Raw genomic sequence first — 27,502 nt, forward strand, 5'->3', positions numbered from 1 at the left:
AGCCTGACTACAAACTACGTGGAACCTGCAAACACATTTTTTCATTCTAATAAAGATAGGAATTATTTGTACTAATTCTACAAAGGAAAAGAATTACAGTCTTAGTGCAGTGACGAGCCTGAATGCCTCCTAAGCTTTCAAATATGAGTGAACAAAGTTAAGTGCCTAATTACCAGTGTAATTTACAGCATACGTGAGAATCTCTGGTGCCCACTGCAGCCAAAGGGAATTACTGGAGATTAAAAAAGTAAGTAATGATACATTAAGACTAAATTTAATCAGGATGCTTATGAGACACCTAATTTCGTCTTCAGAAGCTTAACATAAGGCGACTGTGATTACTTCCATCTTTTTGTTTAATGACTGGAATAAATAGTTACTAACACGAGGGGTTTTTTTTCTTACTTAATTAAAACCACATGTGTAAGAAACTACCTGAATACAGTATCTTTGTAGCACAGCCTGGCCCTCAGACGTAAATGCTCATCATCTGGCTCCTTTTAAAAGCTCTATTCAAGCTCCATCTCCTTTCTCCTTGGCTTAGGCTTGCTGCCCATTTTCTCCAAAGCAGGGCCTCCCTGGCACCCTGCCTCTGCTGGCAGGAAACAGGGATTCTCTCAGCCCTTCAGCTTTGGGTTCACTCCTCCTTTGCAGCAGAGGCAACAGAGAAGGAGCACATGTTTTCTTCTTTTGTTTCTAAACAACTGCTACAAGCTGTTGTGCCTGCAAGCAGTGCCAGGATCACAGCACGGTCTGCGCTTTACCCCCAAAAGATGTGTTGCATCAATTTGCAATTTCCTAAGTCACATGTGCTTTAAATGAAAACAAAGGGAGCATTTACAAGAAAGCCTACGTGCACAGAGCTTCATCCGTATGTGTCACTAAATCATTTTAATTAGACTAAACAGTGTTTGAGACTGGACCTGCTGCAAAGTTTGATCATATTTTCCCAAAGCTGTAAAAATAAATAAGAGAAAACCCACTGAGCCTGCTTCCAAATTCGACTGCTTTCTGCAAGATCTTATTTGGACAGGGTATTTCCACTGCTTTCTCACAGCAGTGCAATACCAGCAGGGCAAAAAGCTTATTAAGACTTCTTAAGACTACAGGGAAGAGTTTATATGTAGCCAGGTTGAGGGCAGCATTTATTGTTATCTCTGTTTTCAAACAACACATGTACATTTTTATTGGGTTTTTTAAGACAAAACTAAAACTTATCAGATACATTTCTGCATGCACCTCCTCACAAAGGGAGCTAACACATCCCCTCAATCAAGTTACTGTTTTAGTACATTTACAAACCCAGTTAGGAATCCAAACCAAGCTCTGGGTTGGACACAGCTGACTCGGGATGGATGGTGCAGAGAAACTATTTAACCATAACTTCAAGAAAGGAAATTCATAGGAAGAAGTTGACTGCGGAGAAGCTAATGTGGCAGAAGAGATGGAAGAGACCGAGGCAAAGAGAGCAGTTGTACAAGGTGTGACTTTGAGAAGGAAGCAGCAAGGCAAGACTGGGGTATTCAAAAGGGTACAATGTGGTGTCATTAAGGATGTGGATTAGGTAAGGGTTCTTCAAATGAGAATGAGGAATAAGAAGAAGCCAAGAGTAGAGGATCAGAATGATACAGCCAGAGAAACAAAAGACATTTGTAACACACTGCAGAAATGAATGCTGAAAGCAGAAGATAAACCAAGCCATGGAGATCAAGAGTTCAGAATGAAATCAGAGAAGGAAGGATGAATTTCCATGAAACAACATAACAAAAGAAACAGCAATTCTTAACAAGGACCTAAATATGAAACGAGAAAGAAGTGCTATGTGGGAAGATACCTGGGGTCAACAAAGGACAGAATTGTCAGGGATTATGAAAACAACAAGCAGCTCAGCTTCTGCAAACTGAGCACGTGACGGCAGCTGGGCAGACAGGAACAGATGTGGGATGGAAGAGACTCAAACTGATGCTGAAGGCACAGACCTGAGAACTGCTACTTAGCATTGCACTGTCTCCTTTTTGTTCTTTGAAAAATGAAAACACATTCAAGCTAGACTGGGCAATCTCTCCTCTTTCTTCATCCCCCCAACTCTTCCAGCCCCTGTTTCCTACTAACCTGGCATTTGAAACTCTTCAAATACTCGGCCCCCACCTGATCTTCTCGCTCAAACCCCGGTGCTTTCTTGTAGCTGCCGGCTGCCGTTACTGAATCTGGAGGAAAACCAATGCTCTCCAGGCTGTGGGGCTTTCCAATCGCACCAGGAGGAGACCCACATATATTAGATGGGCTTCCGAGACTGCTGTTCCTACAAAGAATCTAAGAGAAGGAACAAGTGTCAGGAAAGCACAGCCAGCTGGTGGGCACCAACTTGAAGAAGAAATGCATCACAGGAAGAGCTCGTTCAGTTCTGTGCGCATCAATTTTACTGACAGCACAAGTGTAAAAGCTCCCAGAAAACAGGAATTAAAAAACAAGAAAAAGCTCCAGTAGATACAGGATTTGTACAGTCCCACAATAATGTGGTGTGATGTGGAACCTATTTGTACTCTGAGAAGTAGCATATAAAACCTGGGAGGGTACTATGGCAGTCAGAACAACCAAATGTATTTGAGCTGTGTGCAATACTGTATTCTTTTTGCTTTTCAGTTGCAAATCTGAAAGTTTTAATGCAGGCACAATCCAAGTATTGACAGCTGCACTAAAAAAAAAAATAAATAAATAAAACAAAAACCACAAGGATTTCCAGCATTTCTATTCGTTGGACTGTAACCAGGGATCACAACCACATGCAAAAGGGCTAGTTTTGCACTGCAGATGAAGCCACAGACAGCAGCAAAGGAGATTAGAGAAAGCTCCTCCCTGGCTCAGTGCAGATATCCCATTTCCCTGGGATAGGAAGTTACTCGCCTGCACTGGCAAGCATGACTGTGCTTCAAGCAACTTGCAGACAACTACTGGTATCAGAGATTCAAACATGGCACAGTTGGGGCTGGCATTAGAAAGAGGGAATACCCTGCAATGCTTTGGTTTTACTTTGTATACAGACATTCTGCTGTCTGTGTTTCCCTACAGTCGCAAAGTTTCTACTCACTGTGGTGGAGGTGGGGCTAGTTGGCAGAGTTCCTGATTTATTCCACACCTACAGTACAAATACAAAACAGAACAGGCCACGTGAGGCTGGCTGCTAGAGGGACCTTTTTCTTTGATTAATTCATCATGTAAAAAATGATCACCAAAGTCGTAATTGTTTGCAAGCTACACGCAGACACCCCATGTCTCAGAAATACACGTGTTGCCTTGTAGCTTGTATCTAGGGATTAGTAAGGAGACTGTTTAAAAGACTGAAGAGCTTGAGGATAGAAAAAGACCTAAACGTGGAAGAGATCAACAATTCAGCTGGACTTTCAGAGCATTTAGACAATTCATTTGAAGGATGGAGGGGTTTTGTTTTTCACTTCTTCCTAGTGGTATTAACCCAGAGAACACAGCATGCCTTGTCTTTCTAAGATCTATGCAGAATTCTATTTGCAATCAAATTCAACAGAACTATGAACTGCTGGCTGGCTTTGGTGCTGGTAAAAATCAAGCTATCAATTTTTCTCCTCAAATAAGGAGAATTGGACTCAACAGAGATTCTAAATGAGTTCACCTCATTCTGGTCAGCTTGGAACGGGTTAAACTCTTGCCATTTAACTTTCTTGAAACCTTGGCCAAGTATTTATTTGATAAGGTGTGTAATCTTTTCAACAGCAGTGCAAACAGGAAGGACTTAATAGGAAAAAAAAAGTCCTCAGCAAAAATGAAATGCTCTGGGCATTCCATGCATTTGTCTTTCTTTGTGTGCTTCCAATTTTCATCCAGCATGTGAAGATCTCATTCTTTTACATATAATCAGAACACAATCAATTCTCTGGAGCAATATTTAAACATGTTGCAGAGTTTAACCATCTCCAAAAGGAGGAGAGGGAGAGAATCAAGGATATCCTATATCACAAAACAATGTGCACAGGCTAAGCCTTTGCGTTTACATATGTAAACAAACCCAACTGTAGCTATGCTGTAGATTATATTGGCTCACAGCCTTTAAGGAGTATTTGGAAACTGAGCCCGGTGTGCACCTCCAGACAGGAAGGCGTTGGATTTCATGTACAGTTGCATTCCACCTTCCTGAAAGTATATCAACAAGCTTTGCACAGGAAGGAAGGCTTAAGACATTTTATAGGTGAAGTGACAACACTAAACTACTGAACTGCATGTTCCAAAGAAAGGATCTCTCTTAGCGTGGTGCTTAGATCTAAAAGATGTTACAGCCTCTGTGTCTTTGGATACCTAAGGCTGTTCTTCTTAGGTGAAAAAAATACATCAGCTTGGAGAAACCCAGATTTATAAAGCACAGACAAGGCCCCCTCACAGGGCTACCTACATTGCTAAGGTCTGGAGCATGTGGACTGGAAGGGCTGACTGGAACAGAATCACCGGCTGCTGATGGCATGTACATCACTGGGCCTGCCTGCGTGGGGCTGGACACAGCTGAAGATTGCTGCAGCTCTTCATTGAGTGGAGGCTCTGCAAGGAAGAAAAGCAAATGGAACATTCCTCAAAGTGGCCCAATTAGACCAGACCACAAGACATTTAGAAACAACAATACTTAGTCCTGATAGAAGAAATATTCCATAAACATCTATTTAGAAGAGGCACAGAAGCAAAGAGAATCCTTATCTAACAAATTGCTACTTTTTAAGCTAGGATTCCTTACATTACTACTTTCAGCACTTGTACGTTATATGTTGTACTGCTCCGAAATTATCATCTTTACATGAATTGCATGTTATTCACTCAGCTGTCTTGAACTAAGCAAGGCTTCTTTCTGTGCTAGGCACAAAGCTGATGGATACATCATAATTAGCTGAGAGAGATAAGTTTCCATCTGCTCTCAGTACAAACTATTACCAGAAGTAACATACGCAGAAAGGAATACAGCTGTCAATTGCACTAAAAGAAAGTGGCATTGACTTCTAGTATTTACATCTAATACAGCTCAGCATCTTTATACCATCTACACAGCTGACATCACACCTATACTGCAATGACTTTAAAGTACTGGCTTCTATATTTCTCTCGTTAACAATCAGCAAAACTCAAGCTAAGAGCATACGCAGTAAATGGACTCCTGTTATTTCAAGTGTATTCAGCCCTCAGTGCTAATCTTAATAAGAAAGGACTAAAAAATAGTGCAATTCTATAAGATAGCACAAGAAACAGCCAGGATGTAGTGAGCTAGCTGGCCAAAGAACGTTACTCTGTCTTGAAAGGAACATAGTACTGAGTGCAGTTATCTGGTTATAAGTAAGGCACCTCCTAAACAGAAATACTATGTAATACACAAGGGAGTTTGTTAAACACTGTTATGTTATTAAGATTTAATTCTCTCTTAAGCTTGCTGAGTAGAAGCACTATTGTGTCTTGGGCCATTATAGCCTACAGCCCTAGCTATAATTACTGCTTGTCTACAAGGCCTCCTATAAAAGGAGCTCTCTAAACTGCAGGGAATTCACTCTCACCATTCTTTGACAAAGGCAGCAATTACTAATTCTGCCATTAACAAAGGATAATCAAATAACAAAGATCTGCTCAAGGCCACAAACCGAGTCGGTATCAGAGCTAATCTACTGAGTTATAAGTAACCTGTTCTAATTACCGTATATTTAACGGTGAGGCTGGAGTGCAGAAACTGAGCAGGAGTCATAGGAGTTAACTGTTAGCTATGAGCAGAACTGCCACAAAAGAAAACCATCACCAGTTTACCAATGATTAAAGTTATTGGCACAGGCTGCCCAGGAAAGTGGTAGAGTCACCAACCTGGAGGTGCTCAACAAAAGGGCAGACGTGGCAGTGAGTGATGTGGTTAGTGGAGATGCTGGGCTAGGGTTCATGGTTGGACTAGGTGATCTCAGTGGTCTTTTCCAACCTTAATGATTCCATGAATTGTCCATGTTAATACTTAATGCTTTTGAAAATCCTTCACTAAAGTTCTTAGCTTTAAGGCCCTGTATTTTACACTATCCTGGCCAGAAGCTCTCCATAGTTCAAAAATATCCATGAAAGACGAGAGAAGCAGCCCACGTACGTTCTACATGTGCAAAGGCACAGAAGGGTCCTCGGGGACAGCTGCCAGACTGCTGCATATCATTGCACTTGGTGGATTTGTAGATCTAAGGTTGGGGAAAAAAAAAAACAAAAACAACCAGACATGAACAGGAAAAACAGTGACTGGCAGCCCAGGTACAAAAGTACTACAAAGAGACTCAACAGCAAAATAGAAACACAGATAAAAGGCACCGAGGCCAACAGATTTCAGGGCGACCACTTCAGTGCTTTGCTTTGAAGAAAGAAAAACCCACTATGGTTATGGAAACACCAAAATATGCCCATTACAGTTAAGCTCACGCAAAGAAAACCCCATCACAGTCAGTTCACCCAAAGATCACCATTTGCCATCAACTCTCAGTCTCATTTGCAGCTCCAATGAAGTGGTATAAGGTAGGAAACAGTTGACAGGTAACAGCACAGAAAGCTACGGCCACATTTGCAAGAAAGACAAACCATTGACAATGACTTTATGAAATGGACTGTTCCCCTCCCCAGGTCTGACAGGCAGTGGCAATGGTTACTTTGCTGATACAGGCCCAACAGAGCTTTTCAACACTGTAACATGAAGCAGACCAGGACAAGGTCTCAATTACACATTCCGTAAGGATACTGGAGTGCTCTGAGCACGCTCACTCAGAGTGTGGTTGCTTTCAGTATCAGTTTGTGGGTATTTACTGCTTAGTGCAACCATCACCAATGAAGAATTTTCCTCACAAAAACAGATGCTTAAAATCCACACCATGTTTTCAATCCCCAACCCAGTAGTCTGCTCTCACACCTGCATTTTCACCCACTTTTCTTACCCCTTCCCATCCAATCTACCGAATGAAAAGGCACCTCTGTCAAGCAGCTGAATTTGAGCTTCCAACATGCAGTTCCTCTGAATCCCAGGACCACACTGCAAGCAGCCCACACACTCTCCCAGCTGGCACATTTATGCATCTCATCAGCCTGAAATACGTTTGCTTTTCCGTTCAGCTACCCAGTGGTCTGAGGAGGTTACTGTACCTCTGGATGGAACTGCTGTTCTGTGCGAGTGTGGCAGTATTGGCACGAGTCTCCATTTTCACACTTACTAGGATCTCCCCACTCATCTCCATGTTTCACACTGGGACAAGGTGAAGATCTGTGTAAACAAGGAGGTAGTGATAGACTGTATTAGATACACTAACATGTTTTGAGCTTTGCTTCCTCAATCAGCAAATAGGCTGAGCTGCCCACACCCCCCCCACCAGCTGCACAATCTGTTTGGCTTATTGCTGCTTCCCTGCCCCCACAATGCTGCTACTGCACCGTCCTCCCTCTCTTCCTATTTTTCAATGAAAGAAGCATGGCTTAGTTCTCACCTGAAACTGAATACAACCGGAACCAATGCAACTTAGCAAAATTAGCAGCTGATGTGATTAGTGTCAGAGACGCTTGGTCTGGTTTCTCTTTCAGAACCGTACATTCATAGAAAGCTACTAAGTTAATTGGCTAATCCCAAAACATATAATACCCTTATAGTGCTATGTTTCCAGGGTTGTAGTCTGGCCATGTGGAAAAGGGGCTGAGTCAGGTCACTGGGGAAAAGGCAAACCCATTTTCTTTCTCCCAGCTTGGAACTGTTCTGTTTCCCAGGTCTGAATTCTTGCTGTGACCTACTTCCTCTGCTCTTTATGCTCTTACTCATTCCCTCAAACAACAGCAGAGGGAAGCAGATAGCAGCAGCAGATGCTTACACAGAAGAGGCAGTCACATCAGCTGGGGGTGGGGAAAGCAACACAGAAGTAAGCAGTGATCAGGAAGGGAGAAGCTTTCTCCTCTCCCCTTCCCAAAGGGACCAGACAGGGGCAGAAAGCACGTGGCGGCTGCTTGAAAACTGGCTTAGAATTCCAATTTTGTTTGGATTAACGTTCCTTTGGTGTGTATATATATATATATATATATATATATATTTAATTATTGTTTTTAAATATAGGACTTCTGTAAGGATTCAAGAATTTCTGTGAATGCTGGGGGTAGAGAAGGGAAGTGAGAACTTCCATGCATTTTCTCTCCTTACTTTCTGGACTGCTCTTATGTTTTTCAAAAAGGAACTAAGGAAAAACCCCACTGAAACCTCAACAAAAGTTTTGTTGTGTCAGAGGAAACACAGACCTATAACTTGGATGAAACTTGTTCAGGGAGACACAACATGCTGAAAAATCCAGTGACAGCTGAGTGATGAGAACACCCCAGTGCCTCAAAAGCAGTTTTTAGCATCTGGTTAGGAATGCACGTCCAGCCACAGTACTGGTCACACTGTGCCTCACGATCCCCATCACCAGGCACATACAACAAGCAGCAGCTCAATGGTTCTGTGAGTTTCTTTCTTGCACAGCTTATTTTAAAATAAGAGTTTATATGGGAAGGGGTAGACTAACACAGATACTATCTACTAGAAAACCAGAGCTGTAACATGATTTAGCAACAGTTAATTATTAGAGACCCTGCTTCACCTTTAAAGCAGAAGTACTTCTTTTGTTACCCTATCTCCCAGACTGAAGTAACAGCCCACCCTAACTGTCAGGAAACACCTTGACGGCACACTAATATATGGTCTGGCTGAGAAACTCCCAGATCCTTCCCCTTACAGACTCCTTCTGGACCTCAGTACTCAGCTGAGAAACAGAAGACCCAGGACCAGGGTACCTGTATTTGTGTTTTCTTGGGCTCCTTCTTCTGTCTTTGCTATTGTGATAGTACGGACAGGCATAACCCTGGCGACAGAGGCGAGGAGGCTTCTTACATTGCTCTGTCTTATAATTTCCCAATACATACGTTGTATCTGCAAGAAATACAACCAGTTAGTCGGAGATTACCACGATCTATATTTAATGCACAAAAGCTTTGAAAGGAGCATATAATCCATAAAAAAAAACCCCAGACCTTCCCAGCCCCACAGAGCTCAACTGACACTCACCTTGCCACCTTGGCTCCTCACTGAGTATTTTCTCTATCATAGCATGGCTAGCAGCAACTGCAGATTGACCCTCTATGCCACCTTCTGATGTAGGCTGACCATTCTGCAAAGCCTCCATGGCCTGAAGCTCCCTTGGTGTTAAGTGAACAACAGATAGATTGAGTAGATGAAGAGACGGATAAGCATATAGTAAAACTGTGATATCAACACAGCAACAAATCCTTAAGTGGGTACATTTAATTCATACTTTTTATTTTGGGCAGAATAATCTTTATCAAACAGCAGCTGCAATACATGCTTCATTCCCAAGCAATTCCAGATGCACCGTTCTTGATTCACCCACAAGTCTCCACTGCTTAAGTGTGCTCCCTCCCCCCATTTTGAGGATCCTCCCATAGATTTGCCTTAATAGGAATGGATGCATCATCCTCACCCCAACACTAAGTAGTTGGAGAAGCAGAACAGTCCTTCAGTCATCCGGGCACAGCAAGAGCCCTAAGCTCTACTAACCTGATGTCATAGACTGGAGAGCGTAGATCATGGGGCCCATGAGCAAAAGCGCAGTGGACTCCGTTCTTGGTGCAGTTTCCCTTGGAGTCTGTCTCATGGATGCAGATTCCAGTTTTGTAATAGCGTAAGTGATACCTCCTCTCCGTGTCTCCAGTAGTTCTATGCAAGAAGGGACACCTGAGGTACAGAAGAAAGGGAAGAAAAGCCAAACTTCAGTCACACTGCTAGTGAACTCAACATTACTGGGAGACACAGTGATGATAAAGGATGCTGTAAGTTGACACGCTTTTGCCCACTCTCTTATATTGTGCCTTTCAACATTACACAGAACCCTTAAATCTGCCACTGCACAGTATATAATGGCTTCCCTCCCAAGCAGACAACTGGATTATTAAGCCAGCAGCAGCTTGTTATTCTAGCCTAATAACTGCCAGGGATCTGGAAAGAGCAAGGACACTGTCATGATATACCAGCCATGATTGAAGGGACATCACATGGCACATACCATTTCCTCAGCAGCCCATCTAGACTTCATGCTGTTACTGCTTCCTGCTGATGCTACAGGGCTGCAACAGTCTATCTATAGCCAGATCATAGTATCATATCATAGTATCATAGTCTTGTGCGGGTTGGAATGCACCCTTTGTGCAGAGCGCAGGACAAGGAAGGAGAATCACAACACTATCACTTTAACTGATGTTTTGTTTCCCCCTCTGAGGCAAAGAAAGTACCATTTACACTGAGAAATACGAACAGAAAGAGATGGAATAGGCAAAATTCATATTTGCAGCATTAAGCTAACACTAAGCCAGCAAAGAGTTTCAAGATAGCATCAGTTTTCATTTGTTGAGTTTGAGCCAGGTATGAAGCAGTGACCTAGAAGCCAAAACCCCCCCAAATGTTGTATTTCCAGTCCCTTCCAGCTCTCTTGTAACAAGGAAGAAAGCACTGAAAGAGGCCTCAGGCTGGGGATTTATTCCATTTTGCTGCAGCCACAAGAACTTTACTTAATTGGGCAAAAAAATATTGTTTTCCCAATAAAGAGCTTTTTTTCTGTGTGTGTTTGTACTGGCACAAAGAAAGCGAACTGAAATTCCATCTTTCTATAGCATCTCTATATAAAACACTCTCTATATTTGACCACAGTTTGACTACACTATTTATCTTTCATATCTGTCACGTGGGTGAAGTTGTATTACTGGGTTAACCCTTTAATTGCTGGAAATGGCCACATATACAGCAGAAACCCTCACATCTTGCTCCACTTCAGCTTACCACTGTCACGACAAGGGATGACCCAACAAAACAATCCCTTCGCTCTTAGCATCATCACTGCAGCAGGCCGGGCACACATGGATTGTTATGACAGTTTTTACATCTGTTCTCATGGTAGGTATGTTACAAAGCTGCTTTGCTACTGACTTGCCTCATCCTCTACAGGACCTGGCTGGAATCATCACCTGGACTGATCCCAAAAGCCTCATGCCAGCAGAGCAGGGTGCAGTTTTCACTTACTCGTCTCCTTCTGGGCAGATTCCTGTGGTCTCGTCATACTTGGTACAGTAAATGTCAGGGCTGTAGTTAAACGTCCCATCCCGACGGCGGATAGATCTGCGACGACGCTGGTTGACAAAGTGCCAATGGAAGCAAGTGTAGGGTCGGTGCTGGGTGCACTTGTGCTGCACAAAGAGAGGGCACTGCTCCGTGCGGAACTCCTTCAGGTAACTGCAGGCAGAAAAGCAAAAGCAGGATTTCAGGACAGGGCTGAAGGTTGGAGGTAACACTCAGTTCCCCTCAGAGTCAATGCCAGGCCAGCAGCACCTGAGATGCACCCAGCATACCTTCATCCAGAGCTGGAGGCTGCTGGTTGCCTGTAAGGGGCACAGCGGAGCCCAGCTCGGTCAGCCCAAACATCAGTGCTAAAGGCAGCTGAAATCACTTCCTATGGTGTCCTTCAGAATCATTGCAAAGAGGCATTTCACTAAATTTGGGAACAGCTTGTGAGAAAATACAACTCCTGAGCCCCTTTCCAACCACTCTCAGCTCTGACATGGAGATCCATTGGGGTAACAAGGGTTTGCCTTACTTAGAGATGTATGCCCAGATAGGAAAAAAAAAACCCACAAACCGCAATTCCAAGTTTAAAGCTTCAAGTTACTACAAGAAAAAGATGTAAATAAATACAGAGATAAGAAACTTCTTTCCTCCCTTTTCCACCTGGTTTATCTTATTTCCTCCTTCAGGCACAGGGTCAACCACAAGGATAACATCAATCCATTTCTCTGCTGCAGTCTTGTGACTTCAGGACTCGCTCCTGAGGACGGGGATAACATCTAACCCTCCTGGATGCTTGTGTTGCTTTACTTCCATATGTCACTCTCAGGGAATACGTGCCTCCTTTCATCCCGCGAACTAAAGAAGTCACAAGCTTTTATTTGTGACACTAATAACAGCCTTTAAACCCAGATTGTAGAGGATTACAAAATGGTTTAGATCAACACGATGATCTGACTGCGATCTGTGCAGAGGTGCTTACAAAATCCACAGGGCCTGAAACCCATGGGCTGTATTTGTAGGGAATGCATGGATAGATGGGGGACCCAAATCCCACCAGGTGAAGCTCCAAGAGCAACACAGGGGGCACACAGGGGGCACACAGCAATCACCTTCTGGGCTCTTATCATTGGAGGTCTGTTAAAAGCACTGAGTAATGCAATCTGTAGGGCAGAAGAAGTGCTGGGGTTCTGCTGGAAGCAACAGGGTGGTGTAAGAGCAGGTAAGGATTGGTTCGGAGCAATACGTGTCCACTGAGACAACACAACGGAGCTCAGGAATTTGTGAAGTATTCATCCCCACATGATATCATCTCTCATGGCTCGAAATAAACGGAAATACGCCTGAAGATGTATTTACAGATGACAGCATACTAGACTCATTCAGAAAGCAACATCCGTAAATAAAGCATCCTTTCCTCCTTACCCCTGGCTGACAAGAAAGCCCCAGGAAAATGCACATATCCAACAAAAGTGATTTTATTTGTTGGCTGTGAGGAGAGAATATCAGTGGCAAGAGCGCTCCTACAGTGGATTTAGTCAGTATTCCTTCCTCTCGACCTCTAAACACGTGGGCTGTGCTTTGCCCTCCACCCACAAAGGTTCAGGGCTGACCAGGAGCCCTGGAACAGCTGCACGGGGACTAAGGCTCAGTACCAGAGGGAAGATTTAGATGAGGTATGAGTAAGAAATTCCTTACCCAGGGCACAGTGAGGCCCTGGCACTGCCCAGACCTGTGGGTGTTCCATCACTGGAGGTGCCTGAGGCCATGGATGGGCCCTGGGCACCCAGACCATGGCAGAGGACCCTTCCAACCCAACCATTCTGTGATCCTCTGATGGTACAATGAAACTTGCACAATCTCAGACTGCTCTGCAGAGACACTGCGAGGTCACCAATCCATGGGCACCTTCCATCCATATATCTCCATGCACACCTTGGAGAGATTAAGTTCATAGAATATCCCAAGTTGGAAGGGACCCACATGGATCATTGAGTCCAACTCCTGGCTGTCTGTTCTTTGGAAACCAAGGGGATACGTCAGACCCAAACAACCCAAGTACAAGGCATCAAGTCCAACACTCCAGTCCTTTAGCAAGAGACAGGCTTTTATGAAATACTGCTAAAAAAACAAAACACAAAAGGAAGAAACAGAAAAGCCTTAAAAGAAACATTAAAACTGCATGATCAGCCAAGCTGAAACAGCTTCCCTTTAGCGGGTGAGGTTAAAAACGCACACATTGCTGAGGGATTTGGGTCTCTGGAGCATCAATTGTTGCTGAAGAGCATTTGAAAATTAATTGCATTTCATGACTGGCTAAACTCCCTGGGGAAACATTTATTATAATGTAAATGAGAGATAATTACATCAGTAAATGGCTCACCTGAGAAGTGTTTAACACCTAACTTGCTTCATCAGAAACTCATTCTTTAATGCTGCCTATTAAATAAACCACCTCTCGCTCTTAATTTCAAAGCAAAGCCTGCCAACAGGTGCTGCCAAACCCCACCAGCCACCATGGAGCCCAACAGAGGAAAACCAGCACTGCCACATTAACTCCGACATTGAAATAACATTTCAAGCCTTTCAATCACTGCTTCAGCTTTTTCTTTTCTCAGCCCACTATAACGTTTCAAATTACCCTCCTCCACAATGGCCTGAATGGTAAAGTGCCTCACAGCCCTGTGTTTTCTTGATTGATGAAGTGAGTTTGGGCTCCTTTGGGACAACACAGGCCACTCAACCCAACCACTTTGTATTAAAATATAGGGAAGACGTTCAACCCTCGTGCTTTGGGAACAGAGGAAGGACACACAGCCTAGATGTGCTATTAATATTTCAGTGATCTCTCTGCACAGGCTCCAAACAGAAACACACACAACACACACAGATCCTCCTGTTGCACGTGGCCCTCGCAGGTATTTTCCCAATGAAGTTAAGAAAAGGAATTTCAACCCTTCAAACACGCAGAGAAGCAGCACGTATTTCACTGCACGTATTTCAGTGCACATCAGCCCCATGCTTTGCAGGAAGGGGAACTCTAACAACTGTAGCTTGTATTTCTCAACTTCTCCCTAAAGCTCTCACATAGACACACGAGGGGCAGCCATTCTTACCCTTATTTCACACAGGAGTTACTCCTATATTTAGCTTAAAAAGGCACAAGATTCATTTGTTTAAGGCACTTTAGGAGCACTTCCATTTGTATGTGTATGGATGGGGCATTTCCAAGTGATGAGCACACAGCACGATCTTCTGTTACCACGTTATGATGAGCACACAGTATCATCTTCTGATACCACGTTATGATGAGTACACAGCATCATCTTCTGTTACTATGTTATGATGAGCACACAGCATCATCTTCTGATACCACGTTATGTCAACAGCAACACCCACGTTCCTGGAGGAACCCTTATCATTTCTGATTCCTATTTAACAAAGACAAATGCAATTCTAAACAAATAAGCCACAGCTTATTATTTATGACCCAGAAGAACACACAGCAAAGTCACTGGGCTGAAATAAGCACGCAGGCAACAGGATGGACACCACTGGAAATGAAGATTTCTTTCACTAGGAAAACAAGAGGTTGTTAAACTAACTTTGTGAGCAACCAGAGGCTAAAGGAGGAGCAAAGTATTAAGGAGGATAAAAGATCGTTCCACTTCCTCTGGGGGTGGGAAGTGGGAAAGAGCCGTAATTACTGCCTGTAATTTACGCTGTGGGGGAACCACCAAGTGCTCCCAGCACTGCAAGTGTCTGCAGCCAGCACTGCGGGCAGCTTCCCTCTGCCACAGCTGCAGGGACAAAGAAGAGCAAGAGGAAGCTGAAAAATAAAATACATACATACACGCTTCCAAACATCACTAAACAGCTTTAAAAAGAGGAAAGCATAAAGAAATTCTGAGCAGCTTCGTTTTCAAACTCAGTATCTGCAGCCTTGCCCTGCTTGCAATTGCTGCTTGCTGTGCCCAGGCAGCTCAGCACTGAACTACCTGCACCCAGGGCTGCAAACCTGCCAAACTTCCTGCAGTGATGCATGCATTGGTGTGAGCTCAGTCCAGGAAATGCATTGGTGAGACCTGAAGGGAGCTGAGCTCTCAATTCGTTGTTAAAAGCCTCACCCAGAGCTCCCTGAAATCACTGCAGGACTCGCAGCGACGCCAAGGGAGAAATCTCTGCTTTATAGCAGAGGGATTAGAAAGGCTGGGGAGAAAACATGGAAAAGAAGGAAGAAAAAAAATGCCACTTCCAAATCCCTGTTCTTCCCATAACACTAACACTGTCCGACTTGAAATCTTCCAACATTGGCTCCTCACCTTTGCAGCCCCACTAAAATCCATCTGAAGATCCAACAGAGCACTGAGGTTATTCAATTGGACCTAAACCCTCTGCAGCAGGATGACACCACAGCGCCAGCCATGAGATAATTGTGCGGCTAATCCAGACTAAGGCAGTGCCTGTAAAAGTAGGATAACAGCAAGATTGAGCTCTGGTATCATGTAGGTTTGTTGTTCATAGGTGTGTGTTTACATCCATACACAGCACCAACACACCCTTAACAGCAGCTGGTCCCAGTGCTGTTTATCTTGGTGTAAGCCCAGAGCAGGGGCTGCTCTCTATGAGCACACAGTTGGAGCTGGGAGCAACACATCGTGTCCATGAGGCTCCATCCCTGCAGCTCCAGCATGAAACCAGCCCAGGGCACACAGAAATCAGCCCAGGTCTGATTGCTCTGATTGCTTCTGAGCAGCCCAGCCTGGCGTGCACGCTTCCACTTCATTGCTGACATGGGAATCATTATGAGTTAGATACAATGGATGCACTGGGCTTTCCAAAAAAAGCCCTACAGAGTTAAATCCAGCCAAGGAGTCTGTAAATAGAGCTACAGGGGTTTTTTGTTTTGTTTTGTTTTTAAACAAACATGAAACTTCCTGATGAGATTTCAGAGATGAGGAAGAAAACGCTCGCATGCCATTAGCCTTCATTTCAGTCCCTCCTCTCTGCTTCTCCCAACAGAAGAAATAACAGCAAAAATAAATACAATTTTACAGGCATCAAAGTACACGGGGACACCGCGGGCTCTTTGCTGGCACTTGTGCACCAGTCACATCCTGCTCTTCCCAATGGGATCACACAGGGCTGTGCCACAGACCTCAAGGCAAAGAGATGGTCCCGGCTCATGCACACACACACACAGCCTGTAACCCTCCTGGATTCTGCTGCCCCAATGACTGTGGTTGCTGCTGTTCATTGGAAGCTCAGCTGCTGCAGGTTTCCCTAATTCAGCACAGGAAAGGGAGTAAAAAAACACGCTGCCAGTTTTGCTTCCAAAGTTTAAATGAGCAGTTTGTGCTAACGCTGATAAAATGATCTGACGTGAACCCAACATTCTGACCCAACTGACCGTCCGCAAGGCAGCACTGCAAAACTCAGAGAGAATAACTAACAGCAGATAGAGATGTTTCTAATTCAATGCGCTTTATCTCTAAGTCTCTATGTATGGAAGATCTCAGTGTGCCCCCCAAGTCCAGCTCACTCCATTGCCCTCTTTCTGCCCCCCAAGTCCATTCATCTCCTTCTGCCCCCCAAGTCCAAGTCCACTGCCTCACTCTGCCCCCCAGATCCAGTTGTGTCCTTCTGCCCCCCAAGTCCAACTCCAGAGCCCTCATTCTGCCCCCCAAGTCCATTCAGCTCATTCTGCCCCCCAAGTCCAGTCATCACCTTCTGCCCCCCAAGTCCATTCAGCTCATTCTGCCCCCCAAGTCCAGTACCCCTATTCTGCCCCCCAAGTGCCACCATCTCCTTCTGCCCCCCAAGTCCATTCATCGCATCCTGCCCCCCAAGTGCTCTCATCACCTTCTGCCCCCCAAGTACATTCAGGTCACTCTGCCCCACATATAAGGTGCCCTTATTCTGCCCCACAAGTCCAAGTCGTCTCATCGCCTTCTGCCCCCCAAGTCCAGTCCCATAGGCCAACATTAAACCCCATATGGACCCCATAGAGCCCCATAGAGACCCATAGACACCCCATAGAGACCCATAGAGCCCCATAGAGACCCCATAGAGCCCCATAGAGACCCCACTCTCAGTCTGCCCCCCAAGTCCACTCATCACCATCTGCCCCCCAAGTCCACTCAGCCCATTCTAAATTCATTTCACCCTCATAAAATTGTATTACAAAAGATGATATCTAACACACTTTAAGTAAGAAACCCACGACTCAATTATTTTCCTTTACTGAACTGTGCTATTCCAATTGAAATGAGCCAGCGGTGCATGACAGAATCTACTTATACCAACAGCACAGTCAATAAAAACCCGACTAACGCACCTTTTGTTTAACATATCCTTATTGATAGAGGGAAAATGATACGCAGCTCCAACTATATAAAAATATATGGACTTCTTTCTAAAAACTAAGGGCTGACTGAATGTGGGGAAGGAAAAGAAGGATGAGGACATAGTTTGAGTGAGCTCCCATCTGTCAAGGAGATGGACTTCACATGGCCCAGTGTTTTCTTTATCACCTAAATAAATTGAAGCATCAACTGGAATAAGGTCACACAGCTGACAGCGCCGGGTGACTTGAAAGCTGTTAGATTTCCCCTTCTCCATTAGAGCCTGACAATAACGTCAGTCTAAGGGCAAAAAAAGAAAGCGAAAGTTGGAGAGACTTATTACAGATGCATGAAGTCGGGCTCGATTTGTTGCAGAGGTGTTTGGGTGTTTTTGATTTAGAGTTCATATATAACTCACTGTGCACCTTCATGACCACAAAGATGACTGTGAGCTATGGAGTGTGTACATCCATAGCTCACAATGGGTGTGTTGCCCCCCCAGTTCTACTGCAGGAATAAGTAGGCAGCACTTGAGTTTTCCTTTTCCTAGAGACCTGATTGATCTGGTAAGTTAAGCTGAACTCTGAGCTTAATCATCATAGAGTCATAGAATGGGCTGGGTTGAAAAGGACCACAATGATCATCCAGTTTCAACCCACTGCTGTGTGCAGGGTCAGCAACCACCAGACCAGGCTGCACAGAGCCACATCCAGCCTGGCCTTGGTTGCCTGCAGGGATGGGGCATCCACAGCCTCCTTGGGCAACCTTGGGCACCACCACCCTCTGGGTGAGAAACTTCCCCCTAGAATAAATGCTAACGAATAGAACGTGTCACAGGAGATAAAGCACAAACTGCTGGATTACAGAGAACTAAAGATAGAAAAGCAACAAAAACATCCAACAGTCATATTGAAGTAAACGTGGTTGCTATTGCAATTGGATTTCAAAGCAGACTAGAAAGCAATGCAAGTAATTCACTTAAACTGCAAGGAAAGAACGATACAGCAGCATCACGTTATAGATGAGAACGTTAATTGACTGCTAAAAATAACCACGTCCGTTCTAAAAATAAAACACTGGCAACTGTCAGAAACGTGCGTGAAATTCTACAATGAGAAAAACAAAACATCCAACTGTTGGTTCTTGTCTGTACATAGAAAACAACAAAAAAACAACGAGCCCCTGCAGCACGGTGCCAAGGCATCGCAGGATGGCAGCGCTGTGCCAGCTACAGGCAAAACACGGTTCGGTTTCCAGAATCACAGCCAAAAAACGGCTTCATTTTGAGACAACTACCAGGCTGCAGTTAGGGGAGCTCCCCAACGCTCTGTGTTGATGATGAAAGCGAGCTGAGGCTTTCAGCTCGGAGTTAACTCGATAAAGATCAGCACTCATTGATCACATCCCGTTTGCCAGCACCAAGATGTGAGCTGCACTGGGTTCCCATTGCATCACAGCCTGTGGGGCTGAGGGAATCACAGAATGAGCCGGGTTGGAAGGGACCTCAAGGAATCATTGGTAGGTCCCACCGCCCTGCCTGGCAAGGGCGCACCAAACATACCACTTTCCTAGAATCAGGTTGCCCAGGGCCCCGTCCAACCTGGCTTAACACCTCCAAGGCACGGGGACAATCCACAACCTCAACTGGGCAAGCCTGTTCCAGGGGCTAAACCACTCTCTAGTGAAGAAGCTTCCCCTAACATCCAACCTAAATCTTCCCTCCGTTTTAACTTCAACCATTCCCCTCGTGTCCTCTGCTATTGTCAAGCCCTTTCCTAAGAGTTTAAGGGAAGAGTAAGTGTCTCCTTCAGGTAATTGGAAAGGCTGGCATATGAGGTCACCTCGGTCACCGGCAACATCTCTCCTTCTCCAGGTGAAAAACCCAACCTCCCTCCAGCCTGTCCTCATAGTGGAGGTGCTCCAGCCCCTGATCATCTTCCTGTCCCTCCTCTGGACCCTTTCCAAAATCTCCATGTCTTTCTTGTACTGAGGGCTCCACACCTGGACACGGTGCAACAGATGGGGCCTCACAAGAGCCGTGTAGAGAGGGACAATCACCTCCCTATCCCTGCTAAAAGAGACGCTTGTTGTGTTTCCCTGGAGCCGTGTACCCCTCAGGCATGGATGGCTACACAGGGCTGTGTCATTCAAACCAGATGAGTTTAATCATTGCAGTCTCTTTTTTTATTCTGGCCTCTGCTCTCTTTAAAAATTGGAAACCTGTTGTTCCAGCAGACCATGAAAGCATCATGTCCAATCCGTAACAATAAACCTCAGTTCAACCCAAGTGACTCTTTACACAAGAGCTTTCACCTTATTAACTAAAACAGTCCAAGGAGGGAGCATTCAAACATTGAATCACTGCGTGTTTCAGACCCGTGTTTCCCTTCAAAGCCATTCAGAGAATCACAGAACGGCCTGGATTGAAAAGGCCCACAGTGCTCATCCAGCTCCAAGCCCCTGCTGTGTGCAGGGTCACCAACCAGCAGCACAGAGCCACATCCAGCCCGGCCATTCAGCAGCATCCAGAGCTCAACGTGAAGCTGACATTTACATCTCATGTTATTGGATCTCCAAATCAGCTGGCCACAAACATACATTATTTGACAAGAGCTCAGCATTCATTCAGATAGCTCATGCAATGGTTTGAAAACACATCCAATCCCCCCCCCAGTTTAAACGTCGTATTCCCAACTTGACACTGTCAGCTTATGGAAACAACACAGCTGTGCCTAAAGGAAGCTTCTGTTTTCAAGCACAGCTCGACCCTAACTCAAACAACCCTCCCTGCTCTGTGGGATGTGCTTTTGCTCTGCACCCTATTCACCTGTAGGACCATTCCTTCCATACAGCGCCTGCTCAGGTGCTGGAGATCATAAGAATTAGACTCAATGATCACTTCCAACCTGGGATACCCTATGATGCTAAGTGCTTTTCAACTAAACGTGGCTTAAGTGCAGCTATTTAAGCAAAGAAACCTCAAACGTATTGAAGATGAGCAGATATATGCTGTTAAAGGTCTACACCTGCTTTAATCCCCACTCAAATACAGGCAAGTATTTTACTGCTAATGACCCAGCAAACACATCCACCCTTGGGCTTTATCCCAAACATGGAGCACGCCCACTGAGACGCAGAGTTCATATGGAGTTAATATTCATCAAGTTTGCTGGAATAGACTAAAAAGAGCCAAGATCTGAACAGTATGTGGACATTCGAGGCTGTAAAAATTAAAATAACAGCTTCCAGTCAAGTTCTTTCATGTGGTACATCTCTCACCATTCATTCAATCACTAACAAAGCTCAGCCAGAGTTTGCAACTGCAGAAACACTTGTGGAGGCTGGGAACAGGGCTGGGCTCCCCTAAAAGCACTGTTACTTGCTCTGTGATCTTCCTGAATCAAAACAACCCGCATACAAGAATCTGCAAAGGCAGAATGAGAAAGCAAGCTTCGTTTCCACACAAGATATCGCACAGCTTGGGCTTTCTGCAGCAGCTTTTGATGAGCCTTTTTCAGGCTATCACTCAGCGTCTCACCTCGTGAGAAATAAACACGGTGGCCTTCCCTCTCCCTGTATACACCAAGAGCCTTTGTGGTTTAACAAGCAGCTCCCAGCTCAACTGCAGCCCCATCCTCACAACAGCTTTCAGACGGTGCATCGGCTGCTTGAAGATCTGAATTCATCCTAAACCATATACAAAAAACCAAAGCTCCACAAGGAGTGACGGCCTATCCAGAGCAGCCCTCATCTGAACACAAAATGGGATCTGCTTCTCTCCAGATGAAGTGCCAACCAGATGTGCAGCAAAGCTCGCTGGAAAGCTTTATGTTTGTGAACAGACACATTCTGGTTTGAGTTTGAAACAAAAAACAGTGTTATCCAGCAGGCACAGACCAGCATCCCAAAGCACAAAGGTAACAGCCAGCTCTTCTTGTTGGCCTCTTTTAAAGAATCGATGCCATCCCATTGATTTCCCTCCCCGTTCAGCACATCATACTTCAGACTCTTCCCACACTGCACAAGAGCTGCACGTAGATGCAGGTCCAAAACAGCACTGCCACCAGGTACATGAGCAGCACTGAGATGCACAGCAGCCCAGCAGGGAAGCAGAGCCAAAGCCCAGGCTACGGCACAGCTCTGCAGTGTGACTAATCCATATCCCAACTAATCTGTTAGCACTCGAGATATTTTAGACGTGCAAACTCTTTTTGTTGCAGCAGAGCTGCACGGTTGCCCCGAGGCATCTGCTGCTTTTATTCCTGTTATGATGGTAACATTAAAGAGCTATTAATAAAAGCTCCCGGTTGATTGAAATGAAGAGGAGAAAAGCTGCCTCTCAGCACGTTGGGTGTGCGCTGACTGCTTCTTTATTAACTGTGGTGACATGTGGAAGATGGAGATTAACAAGCAAAACAATATCGACTTCAATTCAGACTTTTGCAGATATTCATCAGGTGTTGATCCAAGAAACTGTTTTCCTTTCAGTACGCGTTTCTTAATCTAAAATGAAATTCTAGGCATGCAATGATAAAAAGACTCAAATAATTACTTCATTGTAATCAACGGTGCATCCACTCCTAATAAAATAACTATCGCTACAAAGATCCATTTGCAGTGCTGACCAACAGGCTGACAACAAAGTCAGTGTAAGCTGCCCTTCTGCTGGTGTCCTAATGGCTATATTCAATTTAACATCTCTGGCTCTTAGTAAGATGTTGGGCAGAGCCCCATGTTCCTCATAGCACCTCATAGGAAATCAGAAGCCTCATTCTGGTGGGTCTAAAGGAACTAAAGTGCTGAAGACAAACAGCTCTCCTTAGAATAAAGCCATGTGCAAGCATTAACATAAGGCACGATTCCCAGCCAATGCTGATCACCCAAACTACCCCATCATTAAGTGCAGCAAGCCCCAGTCCTGCATCAAGACAATGCAGAAATACCCCCCAGCAGCCACACGTGCATTAATTAACAACACACAGCACAGCTGCACTGAAAGCTGCCAGCTTTCAGAACCCCAAAACGCAACCTTTCACATTGCAGACTGCTCCAGTGCAGGCACTCGATAGCCAGCACATACTGTGAATGCAGCCCTTCCTGTTAACGCTCCAGCACTTTATATTTCCAACTTCCTGTTACTATTTGCATTTCCTAATAACAGTTTGTGGTGGACTCGTGTTCAGGGAACTCCAGAGCCTTCAGAAGCAGCAGCCTGTGCTCACCTGATGGGATGCACCAATGCTCACAGGTAGCACTGCAGCAGGTCAATAGGAAATCCCTGCTTTAGAAGCACTGGCTCACTTTGTTCTCTCCTATCTCCACAGGGTGATAAACACAAGATTTTGAGATAGTTAAGGCCCTGCTTGCGAGCTCTTTGCTGGAATCAAATCCATCTGTGATCATCTTGTTCTTATTTCTTCTTCATTCTGCATTTCTGTCGCTGTTGTAAGTTCCTGCTCAGGGCTGAGAACCACCAGACAAGGCGCTACTCCAACAGGCAGATACAGGAACGCCTCGGATACAAAGTTAATTTGAGTTACAACCACAGCATTCCATCAACCTCATTTCAGCCACCACTTCAAGCTCAAGTGCACTGCTCCCTTTGCCTCCATGTGGCTGGTATAAAAAGATCGCAAGATAAAGCCCTGGTGAGTGCAGCCCATCAGGGCACAACCAGCAGCGTGGATGCACTCAGAGCACAACACAGAGGGCATTAATCCTTCAGGAATTACCCACATTTCCTCCCCCTCATGAAGAAGACAAGGTTTTGCCTCTTACACTGCAAAGGAACAGCCATAGAGCTGATCTGCTGCTGCATGGAGATGGATGGGATGCACCCCCAGACCTTGAGTGAAGGCACAGCCTGCAGGGATATGGCAGCTCCACGTCTGTTCACAGGACAACAGCTTGTATTTAAAACCTGCACGCTCAAGAGAATGATCATCAATAGGGATGACCTGCATTATTACGTGCTCAGGAGTTTATAACTTAACCTGGAATATTTTCAATGCTGCTTTTGAATGAGTGTGTTTTTAACAGACCAGAATGAATTCGGCTTTGTTCTAACTGAATGGGTTAATTTGTCATCACCTGAACATCTCCTTTCCTGCAGAGTTATTAAGCCGTCTGCCTTTCAGGTGAATGCACAGCAAACAAAGCACTGCTTGCACTTATCTAAATTCCGTGTGATCAATAAACACCCCAGCACCGCACGCAGCCTTTATAATTCACAATTAATGAGTTCGCTCTGACTGAAAACCAATGACAACAGCGACAGCCAAATGGACAGAGTGTGCCAAAACCAAGCGCTACAGCACCTACAGCACTAAGTGACTGATTGCTCGCTTTCAGTTTCTTTGAGCTCGGCCTCTATTCGCATTTGTAGATAACACATTAAAGACGGAGATGCACGAAGCAACAACCAGCCAGAGCTGAGAACAGCACCCAGTCAATAATCACTTGAGGTTTGATGGTACAGCCCCAATGCAAAGCTGCTTCCCAGGGCACACAACCTGCTGAGCAGCACAGCACACATCCTATAGACCAAAGCAACCTGAATAGTCTGCACCCATAGAGCTCATCCTGCCCCAGCAGCTGTGGGACCACAAGGAACAGCCCCACACAGACCTGCCATCCAATAACCCCAATGAGTGCAACAGCAGCTGCTGAACTCACAAACAGAATAAGAGATCGTCAGGTGTGAAATACAGCATTCATCATTCAACAGGGAAGCGTGGAATCAGAGCATCTCCAGGAGCATCCCTGCAACAGCCAGCAAGGACATAATCAAAGGGGGTTTTTAGGTTCCTCTTCAGCAAACAAACAGCACCAAAGGGAGCAGGATATCATCAGTAATTCTACCCTGTCCAGATTTATTTTGTTGTACACCTTGAATAAGCAGAAAGGCTGCTGGACAACAGAAAGCACCGCAGTAAGAACTAGGCAGAAGTCTCACACAAATACCAAGAGCTTCAAAACTGACACTAACACAGAAAATGGAACATAAATACAACACACGCTTCCCAAGATAGAGATCCACGGTACCAGGCTGCCTGTCCCCAGGGAACAACAAAGCATGCAGATAATTCAGCTTCCTTGAGTTTACAACTCATAACCTTCATGTCACTTGATGGAAACAAAGTACATTTAAATAGGGGGGAAGAAAAAGGGAGGGGGGGGATATTTACATTTTGACAACATAGAACTTTCTCACATCAGCGACCACCAAGTTCCCATGTGTTATTATCAGGAGGAGTTTTCAGCACGTTGTGACCTACTGTACCATTCCCAAAGCACGGCCCCAAACCCATCCATCTCTCACATACGGTTCCACTGTTTCTCCAACTGTTTTCACTGAACTATTTTTAACATCCATCCGCAAATAAGTGCTTTTTCCCCTGCGGAAATAAAGCTAATTACACCATCACCTTTGTTCCACAGTGCTCTGGTTTCCTCCTCTATCCTTTTCAGCTGCTCCTTCTCTTCCCATATCCCAAACTTTCTTCCACTTTCTTTCCTGATCTTTGATATCTTCATTTCCACAGCCATACTTAGCCACACTGCCATCTCTACTGTGCTCAATCTGATGTCCCTGCAGCCTTTCCACCTCATTTTGAGCTTTCCCCTTTACTTTGACCACCACTTCCCTGCCCAGGGACCCGCTGTGTCCACACACTTCTGCCTCCTTCACTCCTATGGTGCCGTCAAACTTTAACCAGCAGCACCACCAGAAATAAAGCTACCTGCGAGCCAGAGGTTTGCTGCTTCTCACCATGGGATTTTAGCCTTCAGTCTATGGCAGAGCTGATATCGTGCATACTGGGTGTGCAGCTGACAGCCCTGCAGGAGGCACATAGATCTGCACTGACTGTGAGCACCAAACAGCCTTCATCCTCCTGCACCAGGTGGGTACCAACACATGCAAAGGGGAAGGGGAGATGCGTGCTGTTCTACAGGTGGGCAGCACAAGGAGCACAGCTCACCACTTGATTTACAAACACTCTCCAACTTTATTCTTCCAAGGGGACAACACCTGAGCTCCCTCCATTCCTCGAACCCTCCTCACCGCTTCCACAGCCCCCAATGGGGTCAGCACAGCCCTCACTGCTCCCATAGCTCCCAATGGGGTCAGCACAGCCCTCACTTGTCCCATAGTTCCCAATGGGGCCAGCACAGCCCTCACTGCTCCCATAGCTCCCATGGGGCCAGCAACAGCCCTCTCTGCTCCATAGCTCCCAATGGGGCCAGCACAGCCCTCACTGCTCCCATAGCTCCCAATGGGGCCAGCACAGCCTCACTGCTCCCATAGCTCCCAATGGGGCCAGCACAGCCCTCACTGCTCCATAGCTCCCAATGGGGCCAGCCAGCACGCCTCACTGCTCCCATAGCTCCCAATGGGGTCAGCACAGCCCTCACTGCTCCCATAGCCCCCAATGGGGCCAGCACAGCCCTCAACTGCTGCCCCATCCGCCCAATGGGGCCAGCACAGCCCTCACTGCTCCCATAGCTCCCAATGGGGCCAGCACAGCCCCACATCACTGCCATGGGTGAGCTCTCATTGCCCACATCACGTCCCACCCTCACTGCCCCCCCCCGCCCTGCCCCCAAACCCGACTTTCCCCGTTAACCCAGCGCTGTTCCCCCGCTCACACACCGCCATTCCCCCTTTAGGCCGCATCCCACCGCGGCCCGAAGGAACGCGGCCCCCCCGCCCCCCCGTGCCCCGTTGCATGCCGGGCGTGGCGGCATCGGGCGCTATTGAAGGGCCCCGTTTCGCCCCGTTCCCCCCCGTTCCCCCCCACCCCCATGTCCCGGTTCCGGTCCCGGTGCCGTTCGCAGCCGTACGCGGGTTCGGCGCGTTGCCGCACGCTGACGTCAGGCGCGTGTTGTTGGCGGTAGCGGTGGTTACGTACGTGTAGTGCTGCGGCTTCTCGGGCTGCGCCTGTAACGCGCTGCTGGCGGAGTTGGGCGGCCCGGCCGCGGCGGAGCCGCTGTTTCCCGGCCCCTTGGACATGCCTCCAACCGCCGATCCGGGAGACCTTTATTATTCACTCTGCGCGGTCCGCACGGAGGGAGCCTTGCGCAGGCGCCGCCGCCGCCATTGCCGCCCCGGTGCGCGGGGTGAGGTGGGATTTGTAGTCCGGCAGCGCGCGCGCTCTCCGCCAACCCGGGACGCGGTTTGAGGCGACTTCCGGGAAGGAGGAACTACAACTCCCAGCAGCGCCTCGCGGTGGCGGGGGAAGTTGTTTCCGGTCGCGAAGGGGACGACGGGAATTGCAGTTCGGGGTAGAGCGCGACGGCGCCCCCCGGCGGTGGGGGGACATGGATGCGGCCTAAACGGGAACCGGGACCGAAACGGAGCCTGAAACGGGGCCTGAAACGGGGCCTGTAACGGGGGATTGGGCTGAGAAAGAGGAGGGTGAGGAGGAAGAGAAAGAGGAGCGACACGGAGAGGAGGAAGGTGAGGAGGAGGATGAAGGTTGAAGCTCACGGCCTACCTCAGGGTGACACGGAACCCTCAGGTCACCTCAGGCCTCAGCCCAGCCCGACACGGAGCGTTGTGGATAATGGCGGCTGAGCACACAGGGAGCTCCCAGCTGATCCAATGGGACTGGGGGACTTTGATCCCTTGCACCACACGGGGCAGCTCCCTCCAGCTGCTCTGGTTGCACGATACAGGGCACAGAGCGTTTCAATGGCAAAGCCCTTCATTGTGTGGGGTTTGTGATATAACCCTTTGGCAAAGGTTGGCTGGTTGTTAATGATAAACTCTCAGGCCTGATCCGTGCCATTGAGGCAAAGTGCTCTTTGAATTGCTGCTCGTTGTGGTGCAGCATTGACTGTGTGGGACGGTGGCAGCTCAGTCCATACATCTGCAGGACTCAGCCCTATCTGCCACCATATTGATGCAGAGTAGAATTGGACTTGGTGATCCTAAACGCGTGGTTTAACTTACTCCCAGGAGGGGAGTAAACTCTTGGAAAGGGCTGACAATAGCAGGACA

The 27,502-nt window shown here is 46.4% G+C and overlaps 1 protein-coding gene and 1 long non-coding RNA gene across 9 annotated transcripts in view; one reads left to right on the forward strand and one right to left on the reverse strand.

Annotated features, from left to right (window-relative positions):
- The window catches only part of UNK (unk zinc finger), a 40,130-nt gene extending 13,511 nt beyond the window's left edge, over window positions 1-26,619 (reverse strand). For 3 of the 7 annotated variants that reach the window (XM_015880015.2, XM_015880013.2, XM_015880008.2), the window contains exons 1-10: window positions 26,412-26,619; window positions 11,117-11,326; window positions 9,602-9,778; window positions 9,092-9,222; window positions 8,821-8,956; window positions 7,156-7,273; window positions 6,125-6,209; window positions 4,421-4,563; window positions 3,089-3,136; window positions 2,113-2,313 (exon numbers count right to left, since the gene is read on the reverse strand). In XM_015880015.2, the coding sequence (XP_015735501.1) occupies window positions 2,113-2,313; window positions 3,089-3,136; window positions 4,421-4,563; window positions 6,125-6,209; window positions 7,156-7,273; window positions 8,821-8,956; window positions 9,092-9,222; window positions 9,602-9,778; window positions 11,117-11,326; window positions 26,412-26,512 (1,350 nt within the window). In that variant the 5' untranslated portion in view covers window positions 26,513-26,619. Of the gene's footprint in view, window positions 1-2,112; window positions 2,314-3,088; window positions 3,137-4,420; window positions 4,564-6,124; window positions 6,210-7,155; window positions 7,274-8,820; window positions 8,957-9,091; window positions 9,223-9,601; window positions 9,779-11,116; window positions 11,327-24,926; window positions 25,855-26,411 lie in introns of those variants that run through there. The other 4 variants (XM_015880009.2, XM_015880010.2, XM_015880014.2 and 1 more) reach the window with 4 other exon arrangements.
- A 99-nt stretch (window positions 26,620-26,718) lies between these two features.
- The window catches only part of LOC107322221, a 9,636-nt gene continuing 8,852 nt past the window's right edge, over window positions 26,719-27,502 (forward strand). The window contains exon 1 of one of the 2 annotated variants that reach the window (XR_001558870.2): window positions 26,719-26,959. This is a non-coding gene — a long non-coding RNA (uncharacterized LOC107322221). The remainder of the gene's footprint in view (window positions 26,960-27,502) is intronic. The other variant, XR_004309278.1, reaches the window with a different exon arrangement.

This window comes from Coturnix japonica, chromosome 18 (assembly GCF_001577835.2).
Source record: "Coturnix japonica isolate 7356 chromosome 18, Coturnix japonica 2.1, whole genome shotgun sequence".
NCBI classification, from domain to species: Eukaryota; Metazoa; Chordata; class Aves; order Galliformes; family Phasianidae; genus Coturnix; species Coturnix japonica.